Source organism: Poecilia latipinna, unplaced genomic scaffold (genome assembly GCF_001443285.1).
Source record: "Poecilia latipinna isolate Pla-1442-1.1 unplaced genomic scaffold, P_latipinna-1.0 Scaffold570, whole genome shotgun sequence".
NCBI classification, from domain to species: Eukaryota; Metazoa; Chordata; class Actinopteri; order Cyprinodontiformes; family Poeciliidae; genus Poecilia; species Poecilia latipinna.
Genome location: NW_015113186.1, coordinates 10,032 through 34,258, shown reverse-complemented (window position 1 = coordinate 34,258; position 24,227 = coordinate 10,032). Strand labels below are relative to the sequence as shown.

Below are 24,227 nucleotides of genomic sequence, written 5' to 3'. Positions count from 1 at the left end.
CCCTTTGTTTCTAAAAAAAGACATTAGTGGGTTGGAATTTGTGGGAGATGGGGTTGGGGGGGGGGGGGGATTTAGAGACTCTCTGTTATACTCAGCCCCGGCTCCAGACGAATAAGGGGGGGAATCAACTTTTTTGGGAGCAAAATGAATCATAGCTGAACATAGAACACAAAACCAGTAGCCTACAAGCTGCTTGTTAACAAGATTAAGGTGCTGTATTGATATTAGCTAGCTAGTCATCTTTTAGCTAAATTGACCTGCATCCAACAGCTTTACTCAACAGTCGATTAATTTGGGGGAAAAACTGTGAAAAGTTATTTGCATTTTGCTGGTTTGCTGCCATGATTCTAACACACCTGTGTAGCTCTGCACAGCAGCAGCAGGTCTCCTTCACAGGTGGAAACCCAGCGCGAGCGTCATAGCGCTCATGTTGCGTTTAAAGGTGGATCGGAAAAACAGGTTAGGACATGTTAGCAACGGATTAAACAGTTTTAACTGCTGATAAAAGTGGCAGAGGACACAAATATGGGAAGTGTGGAAGCCTCTACTGTATCAAATTGACAGAGGAATAACAGAGAGTTGGCCATTCTAAGGTAAAAACCCAGCGCATACAGCATTCATGTTTTTTTGTTTTTTTTGTTGATTTCAAGTGGAGACATAAAGGGCACTACAAATAAAATTATTATCATCATTATCTGAAGAAAACTCACCCCTCCTTTTCACTCTGTATACTTCAGACTTTGAGAACAAAACAGACTCCTGTCATCAGCAGAAAGTATTTTCATCTTACAGTAGTCAGGCTCAGATACTTAAAGGAACCAGCAGAGATGGAGAACGAGAGGCTTGATGGAGAGGAGAGGCAGAGGGGGACAGTGTGTGTTGTGGGGGTGACAGTGTGAGAAGCCATATGTCCTCCCGTTCTAATGCAGGGGCAGATGGAGAGCTGCAGCCTTCTCCTGGGCTCAGTGGTCACTGTGCTGTGGATTAACAAAGCTCAGGTTTGACAGCTCCCTCTAAAACCCGACCCAGACTTCCCCCAGGGCGGTTCATCCAGGAACATGGTACAAACGTTTTCCCGAAAACTTTGGACATCAGGAAAAGACGGCAGGGATTTGTATCCAGCTAACATAACAGCTAAAGCTGCAAACAGGATTGTTCAATTTGTCATCAACTGTTTTCACATAAATCGATCTAATTCTGACTCAGAATGAACAAAGGCTCATGAACTAACGTCCCTTAGATTTTCTGTTACCAGCGAATCAGATTCAGTTGAATTACAGCTTCCTCATTGGGAGGTCTATTCAAGATATCATGATTAGAAGTGAGAGGAGCTATTGGTTTGGTAAGGATTTTCTTATTTTGCAAGAATTGAAACACGCAATTGATTTTTGTCAAAAACAAGAACAAAGTTTGCTCTGGTCAGAACATTTCATATTTCACTGGAAACTCAAAACCCTTATTAGATGTCTTCATAGCACCTTCCCACTGCAGGTGCTATGTAAATAGCACCTGTATTTCCTGTAAATAGCTTTTGTGCATTAACCATGCTCTCCTATTTTTTCAGTCATGCAGTTACTGTTATTATTGTACATCACAACAGAAAAAGGTTCTTCCCAGAGGATCTCCAGAACCCTGGGATGGAGAACAGCTTCTCGGTTCTTGTGTTGGCCTGTAGGTTTGTGATGTGTCACTCATCCAAGTCACTGGTGACTTCAGATACCCAAATAAATGCTCCAAAGAACAGAAGATTAGATCTTTCAGATGTTCCTGTGGAATCTATTTAAGAGCTTAGAGAAAGTACATGCACCTTCCTGCAGAGGGCTCACTGACCAAAATAACCTCAGTGGATTTGCCTTAAACTCTGTGAGATGGACTAGCTGAAATACTTATCAGTGATTAAAGGAAGACCTGGAGCGTTTTCAACACTAGAACCCAATCATGTCACTATTTAATCAGCAGCAGCTGCTGAATGTTCCCAACCTGAGAGACATAAGCTCAGAAGCATAAGGTACAATTGCTGACATTATGTATTTAGCATAGAACATATTTTAAAATGTAAACACGTCTAGATAAGAAATCCCACAAAACAACTTGACATGCTTTGAATTCAGATTGCATTATAATATTTCCATGCAGGTGTTTAGAATTCTGCACATTTTCAAAACACACACACACCTACACACACACACACACACATATAACCACAGCACCCACCACCAACCCAACCATTACCTCCCCTCCTGCTCAGATATCTTCCCACAGCTAAGTCTGATGTTGCAAAACATGAACTGCCTTCATGAAATCATGTATTTATTTTTTCCTTGTAGATACATTAATGTAATTGCATTCTCCTTTTAGGAGCACCTAACCTGATGTTGACAGGAAATTATTGAGGAATTTGTATGAAAACTTTCATTACTTTTATAACACAAATCAGAAAAATGTCAGTTATTCACATAAAGTCTGCTGTGTCCTGCAGGAGTGTGCCTGAACTGTGAGGGGAACACCCAGGGGTCCAACTGTGAGGAGTGCAAGGTGGGTTTCTACCGCCGACCTGGTGCCACCCCGACCGAAGCCTGTGCACCGTGCCCCTGCTCCAACTCCACCTCCACCGGCACCTGTCTCACCGGTCAGTCCCCACTCTCCTTCTAATCCAAGGGTTGTTAGCATTAGGCAGACTCAGTCTAAGTTAGTTCCTGCATACTCTTTGGTTTGCTGTTGGCTGCTGCTGTTTCAGAGTCTAGCTTTATACATCACTCAACACAAAGGAGTACAGTGCAGATAATTAATGGTACAGTGCATGACTTATAGAGATCTGTTTATGTTAGCTTCTTAAGGATGAGCCCTGTGTTTCTCAAACTGAATGTTGTATTAAATGACTTTGGGGCTTTTTCAGAAGAAAATAATCTTAATTTACCACCATTTTATGGATTGTGTGCAGATTAGGGCTGAGACTTTAATACGTTAATTGTGATGAATTAATACAGAGATTTTAACGCATTAAAATTTTTTAATGCAAATGATCACATTTTTTTCCACCCGGAACTTTTGTCTGTGTTTCTGGTACGCCTGTAAATCTGACACACAAGCAGTGATGGACAACAAAGCTGCATCTCTTGACCCACTGGGGGTTCATTTCTGCTTCTGAAACAATCTGATTGAACACTGGAAAAAAACTATTGTTTTGTTGTGCTAGAAGGGGTTAGCCTGTCAGCAAAGCTGTTCAAGCTTAACATAGCATCTGAATGCTAAACATGTAGCAGCAGCACAGACATCACCAACGCTAATGTCAGCATCCACAGTCTACATCTCTAAAGGATTTCTATGAATGATCAGGAGTTCCTGAAACACTGGAAAACTGAGTGGCTAGAACAAAACTTTGCATAAACCTGATGGTTGAAGAAACGGAAGAACAAATACAAAGTATAATACCTTGTTGTTGAACTCAATAATTTAGCAGCAAAAAGGTTTGTTTTTTTTAAGTTGAAAGCGTAGCTGATTTTGTAGATAGTTTTGGATTAATATTTGATTAATTAATTACAGACCCTACAATCAACTCAATTAAAATTTGAATGAGATCCCACCTCTACTACAGAGCATTTAATTTACATTTCCAGTTTGTTAAATACAGAAAAAAGAAACCCTAGACAGCCATGTATAATGCAGCTTGTCCTGCAGCAGTAGAACAATGGGATTTAACACGGTTCATCCCTATATACATTCACTATTCAAAAAGATTGCCTATTTAAAGCAACACAATACCTCAAAGTTTTGATAATCCACAAAATATGCTTCCTTTTACCACCTTCTGACCCAGTTTAGGTGTGTTTTAAGATATACCAGTAATGTGGGAATCTCGTGGAAAAAATTTAACGGCAGCTTCGTTTTACACCTGAATAAAGGTGTGTGTCCCTGCAGGAATACACCGCACTGCCAGAGCTCCAGGCTGGTTATGACGTCTTCCCAACATGTAGGGACATGTAGAACAATCATCTAAATAATTAATCACTGCTCTAACACTTAAAGGAGATGATTCTGATTACTCAATGTTTCCTTTCTCTTGCTGTATACTGTGTGACTAACAAGACTCCACAAATTAATAGATGCCTTTGATATTGTTATGCTAGTTTATTACCAAAAATAGTAAAGTGGTAATTTATAAAGACTATTTAATGTAGTGGAGTGTGACGAGATATTTCTATGGATATAGAGGGGATAAGAAGTCTCAGCTATCTAAAAAAGGTAGCAGTTTGTTCACTTTCACCATTGATTAGTGCCTGGGTCTGGAATGTACAACCTCTAACACTGCCCACATGACCCCATATACTCACCTCCAGGCTGCTAGTCTTTCTCTTTTTAAACACAACACAGCATAATGGGGAGATGATGTAAGCAGGTGAATAGAGACTAGAGATTATCTTCATTGCCAGAACCCCCTAATTACAGCTTGGCATGGAGCCATGTGTTGTGTTTTGTGTCACTGGCCTTTCATGGTTTCACTTCATCAGGCTCAAACATCGCAGCACCACTCTGTGACTTAGATCACAGCCAATCTGCATCAAACTCCATGTGAACCCTGTCTTCTAACCATTCAGTTTTTATTTAGCTTTGTATCAGCTAGTCATTCCCATAGGCAGCTTCTGATGCCCCCCATTGGCAGCTCCCTACATGACAACAACCATGCCGTAGATGCACCGGAGCGATCAGTGTTGGTTTCTGCTCGGGGCCCGAGTGGAGACTACACAACGTGGGAGGGACTGGAAGGGACATGAACCAGGCTGAGCTGAGCAGGGGCAGCGTGAGCACAGCTGGGCCATTTCAGAGACAGGCAGCAACAGACTGGGGTGGGGGGATGGGCTAGCCATCTCTCTCTGTTTAGACAGCATCACTGCAGGAGAAGCTGAGTGAGGGAAGAGATGATCAAAATGTCCTTCCTGGTTCCCGTTAGTAGGTCACATGACTGTGGAGGGAAACAGTCATATATTAGTGGTCTCCTCGGCACCAGTGACAAATGAAAAGACACCACCATGAAAAATCCTGACTTTAAGTTAAAACATGGATGAGCTTTCGAGATGTGCTAATGTACCCTGTTGAGGTGGATGAATCTAGTTCCCTGCAGACACTCAAAGAGGTGAAGTGGAGAACTGCACCAGTACAGAATGTGGGTCACACATACTAAATCATCCATGTATGATTGTGTCTTCACCTAGTGGTAGAGTTTAGCTCAGTTCTGACAGCTCATCCTGAACATCAGCAGAAATCTGCCCTCCTCTCCTCTCTCCTAAAGAGGAGAGGAACTCTTACATCAACAGAGCTTCTCAGGCTTTACCAGACCTTTAGTGTGTGTGTCATATAAAGCAGAGGACAGTGGATAAGGGAGCAGGTCAGGCCTGCCGGCCCCCTGCGGTGCTGTGCACAGCAGCTCTTTTCTCTGGGTTATATAACCCAACCCTACAGGCTGATGCCTTTGAACCCCCAGCAGAGGTTAAATCAAGCTTATCATGAGGAGCAGACTTCTCACTGCTGGAATACAACGCAGTCACATGACTGCACTAGACAGACCGACAACTAGGCCAGGACAACGCAGATAGCTCTGTGTCTAGTTCCACTGCAGACTGGTTCCATCATGGATCCACACTGTTGCAGAGGATCAGTCTTCTTTTCACATTTGGTATCTGAGGTACTTTCTTAGGGTTAAGCTCCACTCTCACTGGTTTTTATATTTTAGGTGAGAGGAGTTGGCTGTTGGACTCTGTTGTAATAGTCCAATAGGTGACTGGAAGCCAGTTTCAGCAAGCCAAGCTTGATACAAGCCTTTACTCACATGGTTCCTGTACAATGCTTCTAAGGTGTATACTGATAAAGTGCAGTCAGGGTTCTTCTGGGACATTATGATATTTATTATGTATGTTTCTGTATTACCAGTAGTTAATCACACACTGCAGTTCTGCAGTAACCTAACTAAGACCTGGAATATCATTCTTAGGTGAGACTGCTGTCTGGAAACTGCCATTATTTTTAGATGCTGATTAGGGAAAAGTTCCACATTTTAGATGAGGCCGCAAAGACACGTTGAATCTGCTGTAGTCGTCATGCTGGGGCACTAGATGGTGCTGTAATTTTTGCATGTAATCAAAAGGCACTTTCGCTTTTGACCCTTAGTTTCTACCTAACTGACTTTCACCTCATTTAGAAAATAATGACCCATCTCTGATGAACCAAGTGTTCACCTAACACTTCAGCATGTTTAGTTGTGTTAAACTGAACAGACTAAGTAGCACAACACAGCACAATGCTATCCACCAGATGATAACATCTGCCTTTTCATTCCCAAAGAGTGAGTGTAGAATAAACCCTACTCTCTTGCGCTTTGTGAATGTGTGCTTCCACATCTGTGGAGAGTGTTTCTAAAAGGTTTCAGTGTGAGACCTGGTTTCAAAAAGTGTCACTGTTTGAGACTCTGATCACTGAAGACGTGTAAACAAGCGACTGAATCACAACAAAAATGCTATGATTGTCTCAGTGTAAGCGAAGTCTTAATATGTTGTTGATATGATAATTAGTCAGTATTTACAGGTTAAATTTAAAAATGTATAAGACAGCCCAGTCCTCATTAGCCTGGTAAAAACCAGTCCCTTATTTTACACTTTACTTCATCCAGAGGGTCTGGGCTCTGGCTATTGAGAAACGATTGCTTCCTGGAGTCATGGACTCTGTTGAAGTTTAAAATTTTACCCAGTCACTAAGAGAAGAGAGAAGAGCAGATCTGAACGTCGCCATTGTTAATGTTAATTTCATTTTGGGAAGCATGACCAACACAGACGTTCACTTCCTCTGCTGCTGTTGTTAAAACTACAGGCAGGCTACAGTTCTAAAACAGCACAGAAAATCCACGTCATTGTTCGTAACTTCTTCTGTTTGCTGACTGGGCTGGAGGAATTCTACCTGAGGAATCCATGTGAATAGGAGAAATCCCAGGCTGTCTGTGAAATGAGATTTGAATGAGTGGAATAGTGTAGGAAAGCAACAGCGAGGGTAAGTGTTGTGCCCTTTAAGTACTCTGTACATAATCTGTAACTGAAAGATCTGTGATGGAATCGGTGTAAGTTTTGTGTTAATCACTGAAGCTACAAGCCAATTGAGCTCAAGTTAGTTTGTTAGCTACCTATAATAATCCCCACTGCTCTTTACAAAATGCCTTCTAGAACAAGACTGAAAGCTGTATTTAGAAGGTGCATATGGCTGTTTGTTATAAAAGGAGAAAGATTAAATCCCTACATCCCCATTGCCAGTCTGGAGGTACAGCGTTGCCTCTTGGGGGGGAAATTCTTGGACAAACATGCTGGAGGAAATCCAAATCCCATCTGGCCTGGGGATTCATTCACATCCCAAAGAGCGCTTTTACTTTTGGTCATCTACCAATTTTTAGCTTCTTAGAAACAAAACAGCTGAAGTTCTATTTATATAATTGAGCTTATATGTGTCACTTTAACCCGGTGTGGTTCAGAGAAAATCCACAATAAATCCCAACTGCCACACCTGATTCTTGCTTTTAAAACTCATTGAATGTGTTCACTGTATTCTCAGCCCACCACAGTAAAAGCCAGACTTATTGTGAGCTTTATGCTGAAGGTGAATATATGTAAACATCTCCACTTTAGTTGTGTATACTTGTGAAGGCTGAATTCAGACAGCACCTGTTCCAAACATGGCTTAGATCCTACGTTTGACTAACTGGATGATGAATTAATGTTTCCCTGGTGCCTGCTCCCTTTGTTCCGCAGGACCACCAAGACCACCTTCAGAAGTCCAAGGCAGGCCTGTTGGACACTTGTTGATTGCCAATAAGGCGATGTTTGGTGAAAAGTTTCCCCCTCAGGGAGCGCCGTTAATACTGCATCTCCAGGCCGACATGCTAGAAGGGGCGGTAGTGTCATGTTACACCGAGAGAAAGCCGACTCTCGGAAACAAAGAACACTTGGTTCCAAAGCAGTGATGGTTCTTGTGTGGAAAGGAGATCAGTTCCTAATAAAATCAGAATTTACCTCAAATCTGAACGTTATGCTTTGTTTTGGGAGTTCTGACTCGTAACACAGCAGGAGCCATTTTGATTTTAAAGCCTAACAACACAGACTAATGACAAATGAACATAAAGGCTTGAATCTGTTTTATGTGGAGGCTTCCAGAACTGCTCCTGGTCTGTGTGCATGTGTTTGTATGCGTGTGTGTGTGTGATTCCAAAACACCTTCCCTCATTGGGTGTGTTGATGTTTTTATGGATAAGAGATGGAGGATGATTTCAGATGTACCACTCCTCTAGGTGTTTTAATCTTCTCATTTTAATAAATTTATATTTCAGATTGTATTAATTTTGTTACTCTCATAGTTTTGTGAAACAAACATTTTTTTCCCTTTAATTTGCTACTTGTCTATCTAAAGTTTGGGTCAATCAGCCTGCCTGGTGGGGAATATTAAAATGAAGAGGCAGGGTGTGACCTGACCTCAGGAGACTCAGCAGCAGTCCATGTTTCCATGACCATACCTGAGAGAAAACAACCAGCTAAGACACATCTTCCACATTCACATCTAGTCATCTTGGGCCCCCTAGTGGCAAAAGGCACATATTAAGAGTTCATTGAAACTGCATTAATCTAAGGGCTTTTCAGTTTGAGGTTTAGTACCACAATTGTGTCTTATTGCTGTATTTTTCTACATTTTCTTTTTTTAATGGTCATACACATTTAGGAATATATATGAATTCATGAAGTATTGCTTAGAATTGTCTCTGTTAATTAATCAACAGCCATCCCTTTCATTTTGGGACTCTTGAGCATCATCAGTGAAAGCCTTCCTGGTTGAAGCAGTGATCAGCTGATGTGGTAATTTCTCTTTCCTTGTTTAGATTCCAGTGGCTCTGCCGTGTGTGAGCGGTGCCTTTCCCACTACAGCGGCCCACACTGTGACCAGTGCAGCCCTGGCTTCTACAACGCGTCCGGGGCCTGCGCACCGTGTGACTGCAGCGGCAACGCGGACCCTCTGGGCCCCGCCGAGCTCTGCGACCCTAAAACCGGCAGCTGCCTGAGATGCATCAACAACACCTCCGGGTCCCGGTGTCATGAGTGCGCCTCCGGGTTCGTAGGGGACGCCAGAGCACATAACTGCACCCATCTAAGTAAGGCCAGAGCCTCAGGACATGCTTTAGTTACAGTCTTCTAATGTTATTAATCTCAAGTGTATAAAATCAAGATTTAACACTATTACTTTTAATAAACAAACACAAAATCAATGTTAAAAAGTTGTGAGTGGAAAACAAAATTCAACCGTTGACTCAGCACTAGGTAGAGCCAATTTCAGAGAAAATCACTCTGGTGCTATTTGAATAAAGTTAGGCACACTCTTTGTTACATCACCGTTCACTGTGTTTCTGCACAGCTCCTTTAAGTATGTGAGTCAGGTGGAAGTCTGGAGTTTGGCTGACTCATTGTAACAACTCAACTATCTCATTTGTTTTAGATTTGTTACTTTGTTTGGGATCATTGTCTTGTTGATGACCCACTTTGTGTCTGATGAATGGTCTCACCTTGAGCTCAAGGTCAACTCAATGATCCATAAGGTGCCCCGGTTCTGTGGCCTGGACTTTTTTTTTCTCCATGTATTTTTCCTTTGGCCTCATTTGTCAGAAAACATAATTTCACAAGTTCTGTGGTTCATGTAGATCAGGGGTGTCCAAAGTCGGTCCTGGAGGGCAGGCAGCCTGCATGTTTTAGTTCTGTCCCCGATGATAGTGACAACCTTTCCTGCATGTCAATGTTCCACTTAGGCCTTCTAACGAGCCATCATTTGATCCAGGTACACTAAACCAGGGAGAGAACTAAAACATGCAGGATGCCGGCCCTCCAGGACCCACTTTGGACACCCCTGATGTAGATGCAACTTTGCAGTATAGCTTCTAGGACTGGATGTTAAAATTCTTTCATAAGTCAGCACCCCACTGGTGTTGGACATGCAGGATTGGAGTCAAGTTCCTCCACAGGATTCTTTTTTCCAACTAATGAATAAAATTATCAGTATTTTAGAAAATATGTTAAAGCCACAGGCATCCCACAGAGGATTCTCAGGCATTCTGGAGAAAAATGGTCCCTCAGCGTTCATCATCAACAGCATTGCTTCCGTCAATAGCGTGATCTGAAATGTAAAGACTTCAACTTAAAGATTGATTGATTTGTTTATTTAGCTCTTAACAACAATCAGCCAGGAAGACCAAAGTACTTTATATTAAAAAGTTTACATGACAAGAGACAATACAATATCCACACCCAATGCTACATAGTATTAAAAGTCTTATGTTTAGACGTAAAAATAAGCTGGATCAGTAATAGAACGAAGATCCAGGGGAAGGTTACTCCAAATTAGGGCTGCTGCCACAGAGAAGGGACATTCACCACAATATTTTAGCCTTGACCTTCTGGTGTTTGACAAAACTTGCTTGGACAATTTTAAAATGTATTTTAAAAGAAACCAAACACATGAGGGATAGAAAAGAGATTTTCATCCCACAGGTTAAAGGTTGGGAGGTTATGGAATAGGAAAAAGGAACGCTTAACGGCTGCACAAGGTAACAACAAAAACACAATGTCAAGGGAATCTTCAGATTTATTAACAACAAAAAAGAACCAGCACTCTTGTCAGGTTTTTCCCAAGAGGTCACTGGGCTTCACTTGCCCCCCCCCCCCCCACCACCAGCAGGCCAAAGGTTGCTTGTTATTTCAAGGGTTGTTTAATATACCAGAAACAGCGATACCAAAGATGGGTTTATGGTTAAAGCATTAAACTATGAATAAAGCTTGGGGTGGCGCACTGACCAATCACGTCAGAGGTGGTGCAGAGGTGCACCACCTCTGCACCACCTTTCACTCAAAATGTTCTGTTTGGACGGTGTTCTTGGTTTAGCAAGTTTTCCGGGGGAAACCGGTCTTTGTTCTGGATCGTGGGCTTCTTGGCCACATCACATTGAATTAAGAGTCACTGAAGCTTAAAATGTTTTTTTCTCTTCAGAAGCACGGATGATACCAGCACCAGCAGAAGTCACGACCAAGACCCCCACATCCAGCGGGTCTTCCCCAACGTCGCCTTTCACCAGCACCACTTTGACCTCCACAACAACCAAAGGCAACCCAGTCCACAGATCCAACGACAACGGCAGCGCTGCCTCGGGTGGCAGCACCACCACCACCACTACACAGGCCCTGCTGACCAGCCTGAGCAGTCCCACTGACAACACCACAGCAGCCCTGAAGGAGGTCTCATGGACGCAGTTCAACATCATCATCCTGGCCGTCATCATCTTGGTGGTGCTGCTGCTGCTGGGCTTCGTGGGAGGGGTGTACACCTACCGGGAGTACCAGAACCGCAAGCTCAACGCCCCCTTCTGGACCATCGAGCTGAAGGAGGACAACATCAGCTTCAGCAGTTACCACGACAGCATCCCCAACGCCGACGTGTCCGGCCTGCTGGAGGACGAGGCCACAGAGGTGGCACCCAACGGTCAGCTGGCGCTCACCACACAGGCAAACAACTACAAGGCTTAACGCCGCCATTCAGCCCCAAATCAGACTCCTAGATTTACAGATGACATGAAGCTGCTGGAACATACCAAATCTAAAGCTCCCTAATGTCTGACCAGGTCCTCTGGAGAAATGACACCTCTTTGCAAACTGACAGAAAGGACAAAGACGGTGTCCAAGATCAGAGAAATGGATACAAAGTTCCGACCTGAGAGAGAAAGCCCTATTTGATATATTTTGTTTGTGAAATGGATGAACAGTGAAAAGGCTTCCAAAAAGAATATGATTTATTGCGACCAAGAGCCTGCAGGGGGCACTGTTGTTCTGTAAATTGGAATATTGTGACAGGTCCAAAGCATACACCCGTTAGCTGACGTTCCTGAACCCAATGAGAGGACATATGGGAGCCTAGAATTTCATATATATATATATATTTATTTTTTTTTAATGGACTCTGGGCAGTTTAAGTTCAACTCAGATTACTTTTTAGACTATCCTAAACTGAGACAACGATTGTTATTTAATGAATTATTTTTATTCTGTTCTTATTTATTTGTTGACGTTTCATTCTTGGGAGAAAATGCTGCACATTTCCAACGTGTTCCTCCATGGTGTTTTTTATCCGGTGTGCTGTTGAACGGTATTTTTTACTCGCCCAACATGTTTCCATGTACAGTTTGTGCGCTTTTGGAGAAAGTCTGAGTGAAGTGACCTCACCTTTTTGTTTTATAGCTTCCTGTCTTTTGTTAAAGTGTGTCAGCTCACTTGAACACGTGCAAGAGGAGTGTTTCTCTTAAAGAAACAGCAGTCGCTTTTTTTTGTTTTTTTGTTATAAAGTCCCCATGTTGTGCGACTGCTGAGGAAGTGACACATCTTGGACTTGCGTAAAATGCCATAAAATTCTAATCTAATCTGCTCTTTGCTGCCTATCTCAGCAAAGGTTTGAAACAAAAAAAAGACCTTCAGAAAAATGGCTCGCAGTTATGTGGAGGGTGTGTGGTGTGACTCAGATGACAAGGCCATTTGATGTTTGAAACATAAACACAACTCCAGTGTTGATCCTGTTGTTATGGAGCCTGCTGCTTCCTCTGACCACTTCCAGCCGTGTTGCATCATCGGGAGCAGTGAGCTGTGAAACCAGTGCGGTCACCGCCCGATCCCGGTTGGGGATCTGAGGGATCTGCTGTTGTTTGGGCCGACACTGGCCGGACACGCTTCTTTTTATTCTGGTGAATGAGTAAAAGCTAATCATGGAAGTAACTCCTCAGGTACCGGCTCTCTCTCCCTAATGTGATCACTGTAAATACAATTCTTAATGTACAGATGAATGTGAATAGTAGCACGATTATTGTACAGGTAGGATACTGTGTGTACACTGTCACTCAACAAGCGCTGACCCTCTCTGGGTGTGATGTTGCTGTCAGCTTTTTCTATTGTTTTTATTTCCTACTTTGCCACATAGAAGGTTGGAGGACTGAGAGCGCCCAGAAATCAGAACTGCAACAATCCAAACTGTGTAAATAAGACCTGAAACTCAGAGCTCAACTCTCAAATAAAAATGAGTTTAACTGTTTCACTCATGTTTTTCCTAATATTCAAATGTAAATCCCTCATTTACATTCACTCTATACATTACTAGATAAATCTGTGATATTGCTTATTTGCAAACAAAATATCCAATCAGCCAATCGCATGTCAGCACATCAATTTACCCATGGAGATGTGCTGCTGGGTATGATATCCTGAATGAGAATGAGGATGAGGAAGAAAGATTTGAGAAACTGCTGATCTTCTGGGAATTAATGCACAAACATTTGTGTTTCACAGTCATAGATGACCCGAAAAAAGGGAAATTTCCAGTAAGCAGACATTAGGAGGAGAAAAAAAATCGCTTTATTGGCGTCTCAGGCGAATGGTGTTTCTGGTTTGAGACGATGGAATGAAGAGTGCCAACTGGGAACATGTGGAACCTTGAGTCAGAAGGACTGCAGCTGACCACACTCTGCACGGAGCAGAGAACAGGAAGTGGAGCTTTCACTTCTCTAACGCTAACTATAATTGAACAGCAACAGATTGGAAATAGATGTCAAGTCATGATTTCAGCCACAACTTTTGGCTGGTGTTTTATTTAGCCTTTATTTAACCAGGTGAGTTATTAAGAATGAGTTCCCTGGATGATGGGAGGGAAGAACACATGGAAGGATTACAATAAACAACAAACATTAGCAACTCTGTAGAAATCAAAGAGTAATAAAGAGACAAAGGTTTAGGATAAAAATAATTTTAAGGTGAAACATGTACAGGATAAGGCACCATATCACAAATCATCTTATCCAGGTTTAATAAAGATGAGAATGAGGTCACTGCACTCCACTGACCTCCAGTCTCCACCTGTCAGAGCACCTGGGCCGTGGTACAATGTGGGATTAACACATCTATTACTGTGTAGTGCTAGTGTCAGCAGGAACCAACATCTCAGGAGTCTGTCTGATATCTGCACCACAAAGAGTTAAGGCAGTCCTGCAGGAAGCAGAGGTCCAAATCACTACCAACAGTCCATCTTTTGTTAGTAAGTTTTTTGGGGGTTTTTTTTGGCTCTAGTGGCCTTTATATGAGAGAGGCCATACAAGAAAGTGGATAACAACAGAGGAGGAAGTCATGCAGCAATCATCAGGCTGGGAATCAAACCAGTGACAGCCACGTTGAGGACTAAGGCCTCCATGTGGGTTTAACCCTGGACCACCAAGCAGCCCTCTCTCCCACTTCACAGAATTACTAATTACATCAAATATTTGAAATACATATTATATACAAAAAATATGTATTACTGGTGCCAGAAAAGGTAAAAAAACTCAAGTAAAGCAATTGTACTTGGATGCATGCAGTATTGAATCGAAGTACAATTATCCAACTCATTCTATTTGAGTGAGATGGAGAGACTTTTCAACCACAAATTCCATGTAACTTACTAAAAGTGAGTGTTGATAGCAATTTGATGAAAACTGATTTAAGTCTACTATTTTCAATTAAATATCATATTTGCATTTACAATGTAAGAACGTCTGTTTATATGTTTATGTGTTGGAGGAGTTTACAGGAGGTCACTTCCTGCTGGACACGATTCTGTCCAAACAGAGATGCATCGGAGTTAAGAACCTGTTTCTAGAGCTTTAGCTTCTTTTCTTTACATTTATTTTCAATCTGAGTATTGTCTACCAAACATCTGGAAGCAGCTCTTCGAGGCAACTAGACTTTTTTCTTTCCTGGGAAACTGTCTGGCTCATTCCTCCTGGACAATGCCAAAGTGTTTCCCAAGCTGGAAGAGTGTGGGCTCTGGGGAGTAAAACAGCACAACTTCTACCTGAAGGAAAGAAACTAGAAGAATCCTTAACAAGCACTTCTTTACTTTAGGCTTCTCTAGTGCTGAGGTAGGCCATTTCAGTTTCTGGGATATTTCAGTGTCTGATCATGATCTATATTTAACCACATATTATTTATAGAGATTTGCCCTTTTGCTCAGCTCCTCTGAAAGCACATCTGAAAGCAGTGACTATCGTAGTTCAAAGACAGGAGCAGAACCTCAACATCGGTTAAAAAGCAGCAGACATCTGAAGATTTGCATCTCTGCTTCCTTTCATTTTCTACTCCAGACCGACAGCGCCATAATCACAGCTAACAACTACTGGACCTCCATGAACCTGATTAAATTTCTTCCATATTTTTTTTTTGGTATTTTTTTCATTTTGCGTCATCCATCACATGTGGCCAGTGCATCTCTCAGCAAACATTGACTGACGTCAAGAACAGTTTGCTGAAAGCAGCAACTTTTTACTTCTGTTTTCAAAGTGGACAGATGTTTGGTTAAAACAATCACTGTTAAACAAAGTGATTCTTGCCTTTCAGTTTCTTTTACATTTACTAGACAATGCTGGAGTTTATAACAGCATTTCCTGCAACATCACAAAGCGTTAAAACAATAAACTTCAGATGGGTCCTGTATTGTGAGCATTTTATTTTTTTTTTAGATATATTTCTGTGTTTTCAGGATAAACGACACGGTCACTGGTTTGTGGTTTTGTTACCTCACATTTGTTTTGAGCAGATGTAAAGCACAACCGCAAGTTTAGAAAGCAAATATGGTGAATTTGAAGAATTTGGTCAGGTTATTGTTTTACATAGTTTGGGAAAGGAAATCTGTTGGTTTAAGAATAAATGTGTGTTAGTTTTTATCCTTTGGATGTTGATATTTTACTTTCATGGACTTGGACATTTTGCCTTTCTTTAAACAAAATTCCCACATTTATTATTATTCCTTATTCCCACATTTTCCACATCGTCGTACCAGAAGGTTTTCAGAGGAGTATTTTGTTGCTGAGCCTAACTCTCTGCAGCACTTAAACATAACCAGGTACTCAACTAACAGGCTGACGTTTAATTTACACATGTTATATCTGTTATTTGTTTAAACATAGTATACTTGAAAATGAAAATACTTCATGAAACAACACAGTCTGATCCATTCTATTGGTTTGATATGTTTAATAGCAAACAGTTTGAAATCATTAAAATGGGCTTTTTTACAAGGAGAAACTCATATCTCAGATTTCAATAATCTAATTTTACTTGTCTTTTGTTTCATTTTGAATTGAATACACTGTTTATTTTCTTTTTCAGGTATTTGTAAGAATGCTATTTTGAATGGGAGTTGTATGGTGTATACAGTGACATCACAAAATGTGTCCAGAGGATGTCTTGGCGGATGAACAGTGAGCGTACCCATGGCGACCAGAAGAAGAAAGTATCAGAAGCGGTTATTAATGGAAGATAGAGCGAACTACTTGGTGTTGTTTATGAAACACAACCAGCTTGCATCTAGTACAAATGTGTCTGTGGGCTAAGCAAAGGAAAACACATGCTAATACCAGAAGGGTAACAATGTTCTTTTTATTTAACTTTTGGCAAAAAAAAAAAAAAAAAAAAAAAAAAAAAAACCCTTCCGACTCATTGCTGAGGGCCACAAATCAACAGACATCCACTGTGCTAAAAACTATAAGTGGAGAGTTACTATGAAAAAATATTTTGTAAATCTATGTGTGTGGGTCAGAAACCAACTCAATAAGACATTGTATGAGCAGACAGGAACAGACTTCTGGGTCACCATGCTTTTATGACAACCAGACATCTTTGTTCATGGTTTTGGGAAATATGATACATGTACACTTATATAGCAGCAGGCACCTGAACATTGAAAACATTTATACAAATGTGTTGTTAAATGCTTTGTGAGAATGGTTCTCTTCAAATATTTCACAGAGATTGTTTTTATTTTCATATAAAGGTTGACTGTACAACCCAAGTCAAGACCAGGAGAGAAAATGGCATCTACAAGTCAGCCAAACTTATAGCTCTCAAAACAAACAAGCTTTGAAATGACTGCAGCTGGGAATCATCCGAAAGATTAAGTGAGGAGTGCCTGCAACATTTAGCTAAAATGAGGCCTTACAAAAGACGCAAAGAAGAGAACCATTGATGTCTGTAACTATAAAACGGCTAATTCCGCCTTTACCCCACAAACATGAATAATTGGATCAGAATAGATGTCCACTATGTTAAATGAGAGAGTAGTTAATTTTCTTTATATTAATTAAACGGTCTTTTTAGAAGCTAACCAATGTGAATCTGCAGGGATAGGCAGCTCTAAATGTGTCTTCAGTAACAGGACAGTTGGAGTGCCTTTACAGGGACTTTGCTCTGTTTACGGGGATGTTCTTACCACGCGCATATATTCTTTTCATTCCAACCAGACAGATTGTTTTTACATACTCCGGGAACATGAAAGCCCTCAGAAACAGGAAGTTCTGGTGTGATTTTCTACTCTGGGTGAAACTCATTTTTAATCGAGACTCTTTTCAATGGAGCGCGGCTTTCAACGTGGGCGAAAGAGCAGATAAATGGAGGTTGTGGCAGACAGTCGGGACTTGGTCCGCGAATAGGAGAGCACAAGACATGGAGGAGGAGAACAGCTACCGGTGTGACTATGAGGGAGGAGCGGAGGCAGAGGCAGAGGCAGAGGCAGAGGCAGGCCTTCGGTGCAAGAAGAGCCGCCACATTCAGCTCCAGAGGGAAAGGCACCGACGACGGATGGCCCAGTTTGTGGCAGCGGCGCTCCTTCTGCTGCTTTGCGGTGTTCTGGCGGTGTTCCTTACGTTCAGACTAGAGAGGCCGTGTGGCTGTGCTACTGACAGTCAGGTAATTGTTCATATTTAATATATTCTCAGCAGCTGTTGTGTACGCGTTTGACAGTACAGCAGGGTGCAAACTTAAGTTTTTCAAAGTGCGCAACTGGTGAACAAGCTCTGTCAGCAGGGAGGTCAAGGTGTGTTCCCTCGTGCAGGATGAATATGGTTTCGGTATGTATTAAATTGGTGAATATAGGTCGCTTTTTGCTGACAGCACTCTGACAGAAGAACTTCACCTGGCACAAACTTTCTCTCCATGCACGTGCCGGTTGTGGATGTGGGTTGTTATGACCTGATGGACTGAGCCCCACGGAGCCGGTTCAGCCCAGAGAAAAGGCAGTTCAGCCTAGAGGGGAAGTCCCGAGTTTCCTCACTCTCTCTTCATTGTCGGTCTCTATGGTGTATGTTTAATCCATTTTTTTCCTTTGTTGTAACTGTTATACTTGCAGTAGACCTTACAGCACACACTGAAATGGTGCCACATTTATTTGGTTTATGCATTTTGTGGCTAGGGCAGTTCTGTTGATAACGTGGGCTCTGCCCATTAAGAATCCTCTCTGCCAATGCCTGACAGCATCTGGTGAAGGCAGTGTGATGATGTGGGGCAGTAAGTGCCTTTCTGGATAAACAAGGTTTGCCATCATTTGAAACAATCTCAGTGCAGATGTGGATATGTGATCCTGTAACCTGTTTCAATAAGATAAATGAGTGGAGACCAAGTTGGTCAATACACATGTTCCAGGGTGACCAAACAAAACTATATTTGCTGATTTATTACTAATCCCTGTTGAGGAATAACATGGCATCCGTCAGTAATGTGTGAAAAAGCTGATAATCAGCAGGATGACAAGGTGCCAGACTGCTGCAGTTGTACGCTTCTCTGACATTCTGCTAAGGTTCTTGTTTGCTAAGTGAATAAATTCAGTAAGCCGACATGTGTTGTATCCTTAAACTTCAGTCATCCAATCATACAAATGTTTCCCAGTCATGAGCAGAATATGCTATTTAACATTGGTAGAGTGGGTTTGGCAAGCTGTTCACATCACAACTAACAAACCCTTAAAACATGGGATCATTTAAAGGTAGACTAATATAACATATTGTTTTTGGGAGACATAAATTATCATTCAAGCAGTAGGTAGTTATGCCCCGATCAGGTTTTTACTGGCCTTTGCTGATTTCTGGTTTTCTTTGAGGTCTGACCTGTTAGTCTGGATTTTAACCAAACCCTGTTTTCTCTCCAAATACTACAAAGCAAACAGATTCATTTGTGTAAACTTTACTTTATGTTACAAGTTAAATGTAATAAACGTTGGCTCCAAAATAAGGAGCTAGTACAACTTACTTGATTTATTTATTTATTTTTTTTCTATTTTTGGTGAATCGAACAGGAAGTTCCATGTTTACATATGTATCCCCATTAAGGCACCAAAGTGTAATCCACTGGCTGATTCCTGAGCAAAATAAAAAAAATGGAGCAGATTAGACATAAAGTTAGACAAGCAAAGCCTAAATATTTTGGACATGTGCATAGCAGGGATTGTGAAAATATGACACACAGGATTTTGTTTATGAAACTGTCAGTGGAGGAGAAATGGAGGGAAACCACAGAAAAGGTTCATGGAAGATAGTGCAGGTGGATCTGCTTTGCTAAAATAATTTCCTGCTGCTAAAAGCATGACGGAATTCTGAAAAAATCTTTCCTCCTTCGTATGTTCAGTCCAGGAAAACTAGACTCCATTCTTGTTACAGTTTTGTAACACATTAAAAGCAGCCAGGCTTTCTACAGGAGCCAAGTATTCCACCCAGAGTTTTCTTATTCAAACCGTATTTGCCTTATATAAAGTGCTGGGTTGAAATAATAAAGGTTTGCTACACTTATTGTAATATAAAGGTCGTTTTGCTGCAGGGCACAACTTCAACAACATTCTTGTATACTATTGCTATCTCAGACTCTGCATGTTTTAGAGGTCATGCTGCAGCTGTACTTTAGCACCATAAACCAGCTGCAGTGTGGTTGGTCAGGTTTTAAATAGAACCGCCTGTTACACAGCCACAGGATCTTTTTAGCGCCAATTTAGAAATTGATTCTGTTTTCCTGTTTTAACAAAGTCTGTGTTTGTTTTTTCTTGCAGACCAAGTCCCAGTCTGACAGCCAGTCATCAGGTAAATGTGTTGTTTGGTGAAAGGTTGATGCTGAAGTCTGTTTTTGTTTCACACATCATTTGCTAAAGGCAATATATTCTGTATCTTTGTCTTAGGTGCTCCTGAAAAGCTGCAACACCCTCAAAGTGCACAGAGGCTTCCGATCGCTATGTTGACAGGTAATGATGTTTTACAGGCTTAAACGGGAGGGAAGGAGGATTTTTCTGGGTTTCCGTTTGTAAGCAGACCCAGCAACCCTGACACTGACTCTTCAGGTTTCCTCTTAGTTATTGGCCTCTCCCCATTTCTGTGTGCCTGATAAGGAACTATTTTAGTATTCATAATAAAGTGTCTTAACACAGCCTAGCCCAGACATGACTGTCTTACAGAATAACACTGAAATGTTGAGGTAATGTACTCTGGAGATTATCTAGGTCATGTCGTGCCTTCTGACATACACACATAGGTGTTTTGGAAATGTCTCCAGAAATTAACTTCTTATTTTGGGAAAGTCCCTTTCGACCATTTTTAAATCATGTACTATTAGATTGCAGCTGGGCGATAGGCCACGTTCCTCCCTCCCCAGGAATCTGCTGAGTTAGTTTCTTTTCAGCCAGATACTACACAGTCAACAGTTAAGACTATCCCTTCATGTTTCACTCTCACTCTTCCAGTGATATGGAACAAAAGAATAAGACAGTAAGATAATAAAGGCATGAAATTATGATATACATATTCTAGTAAAAGTGTTTCCCCCCTCGTCTTCCCCGATGTCTCAGCCACTTTAAGGGTTTGATATGCTGAGGTGAGTCGATCTTTATCAGATCATCCGACAGTAGCCAATTAGAAGCCCTCCTCCTATTTCTGATTGGTTGTTTTTGCATTTCTTCAGACAGCAATAATAGCTTAGGGAGGGGGTGGAGGAGATCTGTCTTTTCATAGATTATCTGTCTCATGATATACTGTCATGACATGGTGACAGTTTTAACAAATATGTAAAAAACATAAACTTTACTGCAGCTTTAAGCAAACAGCAGTGGTGCCTGCCACTATTTTTTCTGATACCATGACAGCCACTGAGCTGGATGACCACACTAGATATGCTTCAGCATCATGTGTATAAACCCAATAGTGTGATGGATGCATAACCAGTACAAACCAGATAATATTGAGTTTGATCTTATTGAACCTTTTGCTCTTGGTTGCCAGAGGAGTTCTGTTCTTTCCTTTGACTCTTCCTTAATTTTGCATGAAATATTAGATGTTTTACCTGCAAAAAGAAAGCTCTCCAATCCTATTTTGTGTTTCTGTCCACACTTTCAGTTCCATACGGAAACATCACGAATGGAAAATATCTTCTTTGGGAACACGAAGAGGGACGGGCGTACATTGATGGAGGTTTCAGATACTACAACGGGAGTCTGATAGTGCCCAGAAAGGGCTTCTACAGAGTCTTCCTGCAGACCTTGTATGAGATTGACACCAGTCACTTTGTTGGTAAACAATCCCTGGTGCTCTCTAGCTTTGTGACAGTCTACCAACAAAGTTACAGTAAGGACCTACCGCTTTTGACAGCAGAGGATACAGTGTTTTGCAATGATTACAAGAAGGATAATGTAGATTATGTAAAAAAATCTCTGTTCACATCTGGCACATTTAAGCTGGATACTAATGACAAACTACATGTAACTTCTTCTCACCCAGACTTTATGCCTAAAAATGAGTACCAGTCATTCTTTGGAGCTCAGCTTGTGTTCGATGATTGGTCAGATAGTTAGTGGCTCCTGAGTCCATCGACACAGTTGCTTCAATAAAGATTGATCACACCAGTGCAGGTTTATGCTTTAATAATCCACCTCTGTAGTACTGAGTAGAACCTTCTCAGGAACAGGTTAGCTTCTTTTCTACGTTTTCTTTTCACTAACAGCTGCCTCAACACTGATGCAAATAAACTACACTAATCAGTAACAATTTATTTCAAGGGGTGTGCATGTTCATTTTATGAACATGAAGGAGTCTTCATGAGTGTTTATGACTGTTGTCATGAAGTGTAAAAAAATTGTACTAAAAATAGAATTAAAAATCCATTAAAAGTGTCATTATTTACCAAATGTCACTTCATGACCATAACCATTCATGAACACTCCTTCATGTTTGTAACTGGTGTTTTATTATATTTATGACAATATTATGTCAGTTTTATGCAGACCCCTTCAAATAAAGTGTTACCCACTAATCTAATATGTAAACTTTGCATATTGGTATATGATATATTGATATATTTTATATTTTGCATTTATTATATTACATATTATGCTGGGATAAAATATTTTTGTGTTTCTAGAAAGCTTTTAATTTATTCTAATTTAACATAAAGGGACATGTATTATAGGGCTTGCATCAGGCTAGGAGTTATTTTATACTGTTTTTTTATTATTGTTTCCTATAAGTTGGAGTCTTGAGGTGATTCACTGGAAGCCACTTGTTATGTAGCAAGTAACCAAGTAAATAAGTGAGGGGGATTTTTGCCTTGTACACGTGGTGAATGTCTTATTAAGCATTCATTTTCCCAGGATTTATGACAAGCATGACTGTTTATTTTTAGTAGCAAATGTGTATAAATAAATTAATTGCATTAATTTAAATCTGATCTTTGCCATCGTCAGTTTTCTTATTGTTGTTATTTATTTTAAAATGCGGCCCTTTGCTGGAGACAGTAATTTGACCAGGTCAAATTGTATAGCTGTTACTGAAATGTCTAAGGTCAGGCAGTCTTTTAGAGCCAGTATAAAAGCTGGATAATACTTCATTTGGATGAAAAAACAGAAGAATTGAAGGGTCAGAGCTACTTGTGAAACAGTTTGTCTGCTGAAGCCACTTCTGTGATATTAGAAGTTGCTAAAGACAGACAACAAACAGGAAGAACTTAGCCAGATCTAGAATGAAGACAGAAAGTTGTTCCACTAAAATCAGTTTCTGCAGAGTAGCTCCATGCAGGGTTGGCTGGATTTAACTAATCCGGTCTTCACAATTGAACAAAACACACATAAAGAATACAAAGCACAAAAGTTAGATTGTCAAGCACAAAACCTCCCACTTCCACTGATCTCTGTCCTGAATCTACCAAACTATATTAACACACTGTATTTACTCTCTCTTTAAAGTCCTGCTGTGTCAACATGGTTTTTCTAACTGATGATGGGGGAAAAATGACATGTTAAAAATGTAAACACGTCTGATGGGTTTTGTGAAATGCTTTAGCCAGTGCTGTGTGTGCTGCGTGTTTGGACCTGAGGACAGATCCAAATTAGAAACTTGTTAAAATATTTATTTTGGCTTTTCACTTTGTTATTTTTTTCTATTAAAGGTGCAGCTTTATGATGTGCTGAAATGATTGTTTGAATCATGGCTTGCAAGCTGTATTTCTGTATTCTCCAGCTAATGCTGTGATTTAACTCTTAAAATGCCATTGCTATCTGTGATCTCTATAGTTGGGAGTATGTATAGTGATGGTCAGGGGTTCTGCAATAAAGATGAATTCTAAAAAAACCACACACGCATCTGATGCAACATGGCATCATTTCTCAATTTGTCAGTGTGAGGACCCAGTGATCCCTCAAGGAAGCGTGTTGTTCTCAGGAAGAGAGCGTCAGCCTGGACGAAGGCAGCCACAAACACAAAGATCATGTGTAATTACAATAAACAGGAGCAACTGGCCAAAGAGTGCAGGAACCTGCAGTTGTCTTCATAAGTCTACATCTGGGCAGAATTTTTGAATATGATTTATACTGGCTATAAAAAGTATTCACCCCCTTGGATATTTTATTGTTTTTACAACTCAATCATGGTTGGTAAAATTAGGCCTTTTTAAAACAAAACTAAAAATACAAAAGAACTTAAATATAAAAACAGAGACTGTTTTTTGCAAAGATAATGACAAATAAAAATATGTAACATCGATCAGGCTGTCCTCACAACCTGAGACCGTCAACAAGGAGACTAGAGAGAGGAGACCAGGTCACCATGACAACGCTGAAAGTGCTACAAGCTTCAGCAGCTGAGATGAGGAGACTAGGTAGACAACAGCTGTTGCCTGAGTTCTCCAAAAAAATCACATAGATGTTGTGTTTTGTCAAACTATTAAACATCATCAATCATTGCAGCAATATTTACGATAAAGATGCAAGTACAACCTCAAATAACTTTTAATAGCAATACATACCTATATCAGATTACAGTTCAAACTATACTAAATTACTGTAAAGCTGTACTCAAAGGA

General features: G+C 40.8%; 2 protein-coding genes across 2 annotated transcripts in view; both read left to right on the top strand.

Annotated features, from left to right (window-relative positions):
• LOC106953216 (multiple epidermal growth factor-like domains protein 9) overlaps positions 1–13,137 on the top strand; it is a 40,738-nt gene extending 27,601 nt beyond the window's left edge. The window contains exons 4-6 of the mRNA XM_015041817.1: positions 2,480–2,629; positions 8,903–9,172; positions 11,056–13,137. Coding sequence (XP_014897303.1) covers positions 2,480–2,629; positions 8,903–9,172; positions 11,056–11,588 — 953 coding nt within the window. The 3' untranslated portion in view covers positions 11,589–13,137. The remainder of the gene's footprint in view (positions 1–2,479; positions 2,630–8,902; positions 9,173–11,055) is intronic.
• A 3,994-nt stretch (positions 13,138–17,131) lies between these two features.
• LOC106953217 (tumor necrosis factor ligand superfamily member 15-like) lies at positions 17,132–23,505 on the top strand. Its single transcript, XM_015041818.1, has 4 exons — positions 17,132–17,813; positions 19,939–19,969; positions 20,065–20,127; positions 21,272–23,505. The coding sequence occupies exons 1-4, from the start codon at positions 17,328–17,330 to the stop codon at positions 21,724–21,726; spliced, it is 1,035 nt and encodes a 344-aa protein (XP_014897304.1). The 5' UTR covers positions 17,132–17,327; the 3' UTR covers positions 21,727–23,505.
• The last annotated feature ends 722 nt before the right edge of the window (positions 23,506–24,227 follow it).